This window comes from Trachypithecus francoisi, unplaced genomic scaffold, assembly GCF_009764315.1.
Source record: "Trachypithecus francoisi isolate TF-2019V2 unplaced genomic scaffold, Tfra_2.0 Lachesis_group11, whole genome shotgun sequence".
Taxonomy (NCBI): domain Eukaryota; kingdom Metazoa; phylum Chordata; class Mammalia; order Primates; family Cercopithecidae; genus Trachypithecus; species Trachypithecus francoisi.
In genome coordinates, this window is record NW_022681456.1 from 503,196 (window position 1) to 512,988 (window position 9,793).

General features: G+C 54.7%; 1 protein-coding gene across 2 annotated transcripts; it reads right to left on the bottom strand.

Annotated features, from left to right (window-relative positions):
• Positions 1 to 884: 884 nt before the first annotated feature.
• On the bottom strand, positions 885 to 9,561 carry PGAM5 (PGAM family member 5, mitochondrial serine/threonine protein phosphatase). Of its 2 annotated transcripts, none has more exons than XM_033220011.1 (6): positions 9,176 to 9,561; positions 5,253 to 5,431; positions 3,176 to 3,301; positions 2,942 to 3,030; positions 2,620 to 2,750; positions 885 to 1,533 (listed from the first exon to the last, which is right to left on the bottom strand). In XM_033220011.1, exons 1-6 carry the CDS (start codon positions 9,364 to 9,366, stop codon positions 1,383 to 1,385), a joined length of 867 nt encoding a protein of 288 aa, XP_033075902.1. In that variant the 5' UTR covers positions 9,367 to 9,561; the 3' UTR covers positions 885 to 1,382. The 2 variants fall into 2 exon arrangements, with proteins under 2 accessions (XP_033075902.1, XP_033075901.1); XM_033220010.1 differs by having other exon boundaries at positions 2,620 to 2,753; positions 9,176 to 9,474.
• Positions 9,562 to 9,793: the final 232 nt, after the last annotated feature.

Below are 9,793 nucleotides of genomic sequence, written 5' to 3' on the forward strand. Positions count from 1 at the left end.
GGTCCGGCTGGTCTTGAACTTCCGACCTCGTGATCTGCCCACTTTGGCCTCCCAAAGTGCTGGGATTACAGGTTTGAACCACCGTGCCCGGCCGAAGTTTCCTGTTTTTAACACAGTCACTAGTCCTTTTAAGAAAAACAGTAAAATTTTATTATGCAATCATTTCCAAAGTAGACAGAGAACAGATCAGATATCCCAATTGTATCGACTACAGAAAATAGTCACAACCACTTCATAGAAATTGTAGTTTTTCCTAAATTAACACAATATCTGGGTACACACAACATGTTTAAATATTTTAATCCCCAGCCGGGTGCGGTAGCTCACGCCTGTAATCCCAGCACTTGTGGGAGGCCAAGGCAGGCAGATCACAAGGTCAGGAGTTCGAGACCAGCCTGGCCAACGTGGTGAAACCCCATCTCTACTAAAAATACAAAAATTAGCCGGGTGTGGTGGTGGGCGCCTGTAATCCCAGCTACTTGGGAGGCTGAGACAGGAGAATCACTTGAACAGGAGGCCAGAGGTTGCAGTGAGCCAGGATCCCGCCACTGCACTCCAGCTTGGGCAACAAGAGTGAAACTCCATTTCAAAAAAAAAAAAAAATTGCTTTAAGTCTCCCTTGGTTGCCCAGGCTGGAGGGTAGTGACACAAATCACAGCTCACCGCAGCTTCCAACTCCTGGGCCCAAGTGATCCACCCACCTCAGCCTCCCAAGTAGCTGGGACTATAGATGCCCACCACCACACCCAGCTAACTTTTGTATTTTTAGTAGAGACAGGGTCTCGCTATGTTGCCTTGTCCAGGCTGGTCTTAAAACTCCTGGGCTCAAGAGATCCTCCCACCTTGGCCTCCTGAGTAGCTGGGAATACAGGTGTGAGCCACTGTGCCCATCCAGAAAATCTTTGATCGACAAATATTTAAATGACAAGAGGGTTTTAAGAAATTAAAAGGATGTATGAGGTGAAGTGAGTTGTGAACAGAACCTGGGTGCCCTCCTCATCCGTGTGCCTCAGTCACCCTCGTGCCTGACTGGTTTTGCCAACGGAGCATGGACCCTTGGTACAGGTCAGCTGCGGCTGCGAACGTGGTGGTCTGGGTCAGGCCTCGTTCAGGTCCCCACAACAGGCCTGACTTCTGCATGAGAGGTCTTCGCCTTAAACCCCACACCATCCTGGGGGTTCCTGGTCAGGTTTGAAACCCTGCAGAGAAGTCAGGCTGTCTGATCCCAACTCTCCTCTTCTCAGCCTGGCCACAAGTCACTCCCCAGATGCAGCATTGTAGGTTTCTACTTTTCCACCTGTCTCCTCGGGAACAAAACGTAAGTGCGTGCGGCCTGTGCAGGGAGGACAGAGGGAAGGAGAGGCCGGAGCCCTGCGGTGCCCTCACGACCGGGTGATCTTGTCGGGAGGCATGAACCCCGTGTCCCCGAGGGTCCTGAGCGCAACTCGGCCATTGGGTCGGATCACCAGGTGGGTGATGCTGCCGTTGTTAAGGGACAGCCGGAGCCAGCCTTCGGGAGGGAACTGCAGCGCTCTGGGGAGAGAGGAGGAGAAAAAGAGAGAGCAAGTTAGAGCGGGGGGCTCTGTCCTTAAAACAGGCTGGGCTGGGCTAGGCCGGGCGCGGTGGCTCACACCTGTAACCCCAGCATTTTGGGAGGCCGAGACGGGCAGATCAGGAGGTCAGGAGATCGAGACCATACTGGCCAACACAGTGAAACCCCATCTCTACTAAAAACACAAAACATTGGCCATCCGTGGTGGCGGACGCCTGTAGTCCCAGGTACTCGGGAGGCTGAGGAAGGAGAATGGCGTGAACCCGGGAGACAGAGCTTGCAGCGAGCCAAGATCACGCCATTGCATTCCAGCCTGGGCAACACAGCGAGACTCCGTCTCAATAAATAAATAAATAAATAAATAAAATGCTGGGCCACAGCCAGGGGACTATGTTCAGCGAGACTCCGTCTCAATCAATCAATCAATCAATCAATCAATAAATAAAATGCTGGGCCACAGCCAGGGGACTATGTTCTTAAAATGGGCTCGGCTGGGGCGGAGGGAGGGGGTCTGTCCTTAAAAGAGGCTGGGCCGGGGGGCTCTTTTACAAACGGGGGCTGAGCCCCTCAGAAGTCTCAGAGCAGCCTCAGGGCTGGGTACACATAAGCTGAGCTGCTCCTCTCTTCAGTCGGGGCTTCTCGGGGAAGATCTGGCTGGGATCGACGTGAATCGAGCCATCACACTTGGGGACCTGCCCTCTTTAGGACAGGGGCCCAACCCCAACTCAAGATTTGCACAAATCAGAAAAATGCTGACTTCTTACGAGTAAACACAATTTAATTTCTGCTTTTCCCGTATAAAAAACACAGGGAGCAGCCAGTTAGTGGAACAGGTCCCTTTCTGGGAATGCGAAGAACGGAGATGAGATCTATCCGCCGTGGCATCTTCGTGCACTTCTTAGGCACAATTCGCATTTGCGGAAAAGCCCGGTGTTGCCATCACCGCCTCTGAGCCACCCACGCGGGTGGCCTCCTCAAGGCTGCCCTGCGGCGCCGGCCGGAACAGCACAGTGCTTTTGTCTAGGTGTGAAATTATTCTGGCCACAACCAGCACGGTGGCTGCCTACCTGCACACGATGTAGCGGATGACGTTGGCGTGACAAATAAAGATCTCATAACTGTCCTCCTCCTGCCTGGCATCTGCACGGTGTATGTAGTTCCGGAAGGCGGCCTCGATCCGGGCTCCGTCTTCGTAATACTGCTGGGGGCAGAGTGAGGAACAGTCAGTGTGGAAGTCCACGGGCAAGGTGGGCATCAGGAGGACAGACCCTATCGCTGCCTGGGGAAGCCCGTGGGAGGGCTGGACATGTGGTGGACGGTGAGCCCCGCAGGGCTGCTTTGCCCAGGGAAGGCAGGGGTGACACAGCTGCTCCCTGGGGAGGTTTTTACCACAGCTTCTGGCTTCCAGTGAGACACAGGCGGGTCTGGCTCGATGGGGGCGCCTTCCCGCAGCAGGTCTGTGCTGACTTTGCAGACGCCTGGGGAGAAGCACAGTGAAGCCCTGGGTGTGGCGGCCCTGCCGGCGGAGATGCTGTGACCTCCCAGTGGCCAGGAGCTCAGGCCGGGGCCCTGCCACGAGCCGTCCACTGCTGCAAGCATGGAGGCCCCGCGCCCAGCACTTACCTGGCAGGTGCCGGCTGATGATATCAGTGGTCTCTATGGCGCGGGTCATAGAGGAATGGACGATTTTATTAAACTTCAACCCCAAGCTTGCGAGGCGGAGCCCGGTGAGTTCAGCCTGCTCCCGACCTGGAGGGTGACACACACCTCAGTGCTGCACCCGCACCCCCTCCTCCGCCCGCAAACGCACCCTCCTCCACCCACAAGCACGAGCCCGCATCAGTCAGCAAGTGCATCCCATGGCTCTTGCCCTCCCTAGGCTTGGGCCTGAGGGGCTGGCACTCAACTGTCTTCACCCCCATACAGGAAAAAAAAAAAAGCATCCGATTCCATCAATGGCAGGAAAACGGACAGTGGCTGGTGGTTTCTGAGTCCTCTCCTCACCCTCACTTAACTATGCCCAAAACCTGAGCCTCAGGGTCCACCAGGCACACGCCACGACGAAGGCCAACAGAGCAGGACCTGAGCATCCCGAGCTGCTACATGGAGGCCGGGCACCAGTGCAGACACCTTTTCTCTTGTGAGCTTTGGCATCCAGGCGAAAAGGCCCTCGGGAAGGCCGAGTCCACTGGATGCAGCCACAGCTGCGTCTGTCACTCCACTTTCTATACAAGCAGCCGCGACAGCTCTGGGGGCTGAGGGAGCATCTGTGGAGGACAGCCCTGCACATTTTTACCATCTGAACTTTCAATATGTGCATGAACAGACACTATCCCATTTAAAGAACTTTTCAAAGTGTAAACTCTACCTTAGCCTACCCCACATTTCCTTCTCTAGGCATCTGTCCTGCAGATCCACCTGCACAGGAACACAAGGACAGGGTGGAAGGACCCTTCTGGGCACTGTCTATGCAGCGTCTGCCAGTGGGGACAGGCGGGATCGTGTCCTGCCTGTTCAACAGGGCATTGAGAGACAGATGCCAGGCTGAGCGCGGTGGCTCACACCTGTCATCCCAGCACTTTGGGAGGCCAAGGCGGGCGGATCACGAGGTCAGGAGTTTGAGACCAGCCTGGCCAATATGGTGAAACCCTGTCTCTACTAAAAATACAAAAAAAAAAAAAAAAAAAAAAAAGCCACCTGTGGTGGTGGGCACCTGTAATCCCAGCTACTTGGGAGGCTGAGGCAGGAGAATCGCTTGAACCCATGCAGTGGGCCATGATCACATCTGCACTCCAGCCTGGGCAACAAAGCAGGACTCTCTCTGAAGAAGAAAAAAAAAATAAGCAGACGCCAGGCAGCAGGCCTGTGAGTGCAGAAGAGAAGGGTCTTTGGCAGCAGGTCCAGGTGAGCAGCTGAGGGCACAAGCTATGTGGCTTTCCAAGACGTCGAGCAGGCACAAAACCCCTGCTAGAATATGCACCGAATTTGGTCTCATGCAAACAAGATAGGTCCAACATTTGCTAAAAGATAAGGACTTTTTTTTTTTTTTTTTTTGAGATGGAGTCTTGCTCTGTCACCTAGGCTAGAGTGCAGTGGTGCAATCTTGGCTAACTGGAACCTCCACCTCCCAGGGTCAAGCAATTCTGCCTCAGCCTCCCGAGTAGCTGGGATTACGGCTGCCTGCCACCACACCTGGCTAATTTTTGTACGTTTAGAGGAGACGAGGTTTCACTGTGTTGGCCAGGCTGGTCTCGAACTCCTGACCTCGGGTGATCCACCTGCCTTGGCCTCCCAAAGTGTTGGGATGACAGGTGTGAGCCACCGCGCCTGGCCAAGGTAAAGACGTTTTTAAAAGCTTGTCTTCTTCCCAAGTTCAGCGGACAGTTACTGGTAATGTCAATGTGTGATTCAGGGGTGATGGCCTCAGACATGGGCCCCAGGAGACCCAGTGCCCCAAACACTTTCAAGAAAGCTGACTGAGGGGGTCTGCAGAGGAGCTGCATCCAGTCATGTAACCAAGGCACCAGCAGAGGATATGCACCTGTCACATCCCCAAGGGCGTCCCCGGAGGGTCTGACCCGGCCACATCCCCAAGGGGGTCGCGGAGGGTGTGACCCCGTCACATCCCCAAGGGCGTCCCCGGAGGGTCTGACCCCGTCACACACCCAGGGGGTCGCAGAGGGTCTGACTCGCCACATACCCAGCGGGGTCAGAGTGCGGTCCTTCTCCAGGGAGCCATCCACATGGTACTGGGAGTGCCTGATGAGGAAGATGTGCCGTGTGGCCTTGGCTTTGTAGTGGTCCAGCTTGGACGCCAGCTCTTCTTCCCCAGATTCCACATTCCTCTTCCGCAGGTTGATCAGAGACAGCGGTTCTCGCCTGATGTTGAAATACAAGATAGGTCCTTGTGACCTCTGTTCCCAAGTTTGAGTTTTTCTGACAAGATGTTCTTTCCAGATTGTCAGACTATTTGGGAAGAGCATGGAGAGAAGACAAGGACCTCGGCAGAGCCTGGGGAGGCCTCTCTGAGCATACCGCTACTCTCCCTCCCACAAAGCTAGTTCCAGGCCTGTTCTGCGTTATGTGCTGAAAAGCAAAACAGATAAGCAAAGCCCTGTGCATCTAATAAGGAGAGGCAGGAGACAGACCACCCAGAATGCACCTGTGGGTACGGAAAACGCCAGGCTAGGAAGGAGGACATTGGCTATGCGTGGGCAGGTGGAAAGTGTCGGCGGGACCAGGACAGCCTCCCTGACCACAATGCTTCAGCAGAGCCCAGGACTGCAATACCCAACAGCAGCCACCAGCTATGAGGATGTTTCCATTAACAATTTAAGCAAAATTAAATAAAATGAAAACATCATGTCCTCAGTCATACTAAGCACATTTTAGACCCTCAGGACCGGGTGCAGTGGCTCACACCTGTAATCCCAGCATTTGGGAGGCTGAGGCGGGCAGATCAACTGAGGTCAGGAGTTCGAGACTAGCCTGGCCTACATGGCGAAATCCCATCTGTACTAAAAATGGAAAAAATCAGCCGGGCTTGGTGGCGCAGACCTGAAATCCCAGCTACTTGGGAGGCTGAGGCAGGAGAATCGCTTGAACCCAGGAGGCGGAGGGTGCAAAGAGCTGAGATTGTACCACTGCATTCCAGCCTGGGCGACACAGCGAGACTCCACCTCAGAAAATAAACAAACGCTCAGCAGCCACATGGGATAGTGACTGTCACATCAGACAGCGAGGAAGAAACCATTCCCATTATGAAGTCCTGTTCCAGAGCTGCTGGAATCTGAAAGAGAGCGGATCCCAGCATTTTGGGAGGTCAGGGTGGGCAGATCACTGAAGCCCAGGCGTTCAAGATCAGCCTGGGCAACATAGGGGGGCCCTGTCTCTACAAAAATATTAAATTAAAAAGTTAGCTGGGCAAGGTGGTCCGCAGCTGTAGTCCCAGCTGCTCAGGAGGCTGAGGTGGGAGGATCACTTGAGCCTGGGAGGGAGCCATGATCTTGCCACTGCAGTGCACTGTGCTCCAGCCTGGGCAACAGAGCGAGACCCTGTCTGAACAGCAACAAAAAAAGTTCAACAGGGCAGAGCTGGGAATAGCAAAAGTGGAACCTGCTGGTATTTACTCAGAGACAGTGGCAGAAAAGGAAGTTGTGGAAGGACATCGTCGTGACTCAAGGGCTCTGTTCAGGCTGCGCTGACCTGGGGGCCTGTCATAAACCAGGCCAAGACTCAAATTGGCAGGTATGGGGGAGTCAGGGTGAGCCAGAAAAAATATCTGGGAGCTATAGGCACAGAGACAGGAAGCCATGCACTGCATGAGACCTCCAGGAAGAAGCTGGAGATGTCACCAGATGAGGCTCCGGAACTTGACAGCATGGACACATGACACTCAAGAGGAAACAGGCTGTCTTCTAGCACCTTCCTGCAGTTGCTCACGCCTTCTGTCTGTCTGAGCCTTTCCCAGCCCACAAGGCCCAATGCACTTCTCCCCAGACATGGCAAGCAAATACAGAACACCTGCTTAAAAGAGAAAGGCTGGGCTCAGTTCCCGGTTCTACTTCAAGTTTTTTTTGTTTTTTGTTTTTGTTTTTTTTTTTTTTTCAGACAGAGTTTCACTCTGTCGCCCAGGCTGGAGTGCAGTGGCACAATCTGGGCTCACTGCAGCCTCCACCTCCTGGATTCAAGTGATTCTCCTGCCTCAGCCTCCTGAGTAGCTGGGACTACAGGTGTGTGCCACCATGCCTGGTTAATTTTTTTTGTATTTTTAGTAAAGACAGACTTTCACCATGTTGGCCAGGCTGGTCTTGAACTCCTGACCTCAAGTGATCCGCCTGCCTCAGCCTCTCAAAGTGCTGGGATTACAGGTGTGAGCCACTGCACCCAACCTATTTCAAGTTCTTTAACCTTAATCTCTTTCCTTAAAAAGGCCTAAGAAATTCAGAATATTTTACTGATTTTTAAAAAAGAATTTAATGGGCTGGGCATGGTGGCTCATGCCTGTAATCCCAGCACTTTGAGAGGCCGAGGTGGGTGGATCACCTGAGGTCAGGAGTTCAAGACCAGCCTGACCGACATGGAGAAACCCTGTCTCTACTAAAAACACAAAATTAGCTGGTGTGGTGGTGCATGCCTGTAATCCCAGCTACTCGGGAGGCTGAGGCTGGAGAATCGCTTGAACTCGGGAGGCGGAGGTTGCAGTGAGCCGAGATTGCGCCATTGCACTCTAGCCTGGGAAACAAGAGCGAAAATCCATCTCAAACAGAAAAGAAGAAAAGAAAGAAAAAGAATACAACTCCCATCTAATCATGAGAAAACCTTAAGACAAATCTCAACTGAGGAACCTTTTATAAAACCCCTGACCAGGACGCCTCAAACAGTGATGATCATCGAAAAACAAGTCTGAGAAATTGTCACCGCCAAAACGTGCCTGAGGAGGCATGAAGACTGCTTGTCGTGTGGGATCCTAGAACAGAACAGCAGGTAAAAGCTGAGGAAATCTCAGTGAAGCATGAACCTTAGTAATAATGTATGGGTTACGGCTCATTAATTTTGATATATACACCACGCTTAGTGTATGATGCTAATAGAGGAAATAAGGTTAACAAAAGAAAAAAACTAATATAAAGTACTTAACACAACCACAGTAGTATAATTCTGTGCCCTCTTCTCAGAGTACTGAGTATAAGGAGCAGTTAGGACTGGGCAAACCATCCTTGCCTCGAGAGCAGTCCTGGCCGACAGAAACAGAATGCCAGCAACATGTGAAAATTATACATTTTCTAACAGCAGCATTAAAAAGAAACAGGTGAATTTCGATCATACTTTTAATTCAATATGCTAAAAATACTATTTCAACACATAACCAATGTTAAAAACCTGCACTATTTTTTTTTTTTTCCTTTGAGACAGGATCTGTTGCTTAGGCTGGAGTGAAGTGGCGGGATCTCGGCTCACACTGCAGCCTGGGACCCCTGGACTCAAGGGAGCCTCCTGCCTCAGCCTCCCGAGTACCTGGGACCACAGGCGCGCGCCACCTCGCTCGGCTAACTTATTTTGTATTTTTTGTAGAGATGGGGGTCTCCCTATGTTGCCCAGGCCGGTTTCAACTTCCTGGGCTCAAGCGATCCTCCGGCCTCGGCCTCCCAAACGCCCGGATTACAGGCGTGAGCTACCGCACCCGGCCCTGCTTAAGTTTAAATTGACGTAAACTAAGCATTCCCTTCAGGAATCACACGGGCCATATTTGAAACGCTCATTAACCGCACGCGGCTCACGGGCGCGCTCCTGCAAACGCCCCCGGAGAAGGCCCGGCTTCCACCCCAGCCTCGCCCCGGCCCGCGCACCGGCGACGGCACCCACGGCGGACTCGCAGGGGCGGAGAGAAGGGCAACGATGAGGCGGAGCTCGGCCCACAGAAGCCGGCGGGAAGGGCGCGCCGCCCCCAGAGCCCTCAGCGCAGAGCGGCCCCGGAAGGCGGTTCCTTCGCCGGGGGAGGCGGACGGCGACCCCAGATCCCGACTCGATCGCAACCTTGAACCTGGTCCCGATCCCGATCCCAACGGCAACACCAGCCCTGACCCCCATCCCGACCCCAGCCCCGACCAGCCCCGCGCGCACCTGTCCCAGTTGGGGTCCCAGACGCCGGGGCCCGGCCGCGCGCCCCCCGCCCAGGCCGGCGGCTCAGCCGGGCGTGGCTCCGCGTCCCCGCCCGCGCGCGGCTTCCCTACAGCCACGGCCGAGAAGAGCACGGCGGCCGAGCCCCCGGCCAGCCCGCAGGCCGCCAGCTGCAGCGCCTGCCGGAACGCCATGCCGCCCGCTCCCGCGCCGGCCCGCGCAGGCGCCCACGGCCCCGACGGCGCTCCGCGAGGGACACACTTCCCCGGGCAGCCGCTTCCGGGAGGCGGGGACGGAAGTCCCGCCTCCTGGGGCGCGGCGGGGCGTGGGGCAGCCTTCAGCTAAGGGGTGTTTTCGCGGAGCCGCCCTCCCCGTCACTCTTCCGTCCCGTCACTGGTGCTCGCGAACGCCGGTTCGCGCAGGTGCGGGCGGGGCTGTAGGGACGCTGGGAGGGCGGCGCGGTGCTTTCCAGAAGGTTCCGCACCGGAAGCGCCTGCCCAGGCCCGAGGCTGGGTGAGGGGCGGAGACGCGGAGGAGAACTTGGGGCCCTAGGTTACGGGAGCTGGGAAACCGCGGCGGATTTGTTTAAATGATATGTTTTTGGTGGCAGAACCCGAAATA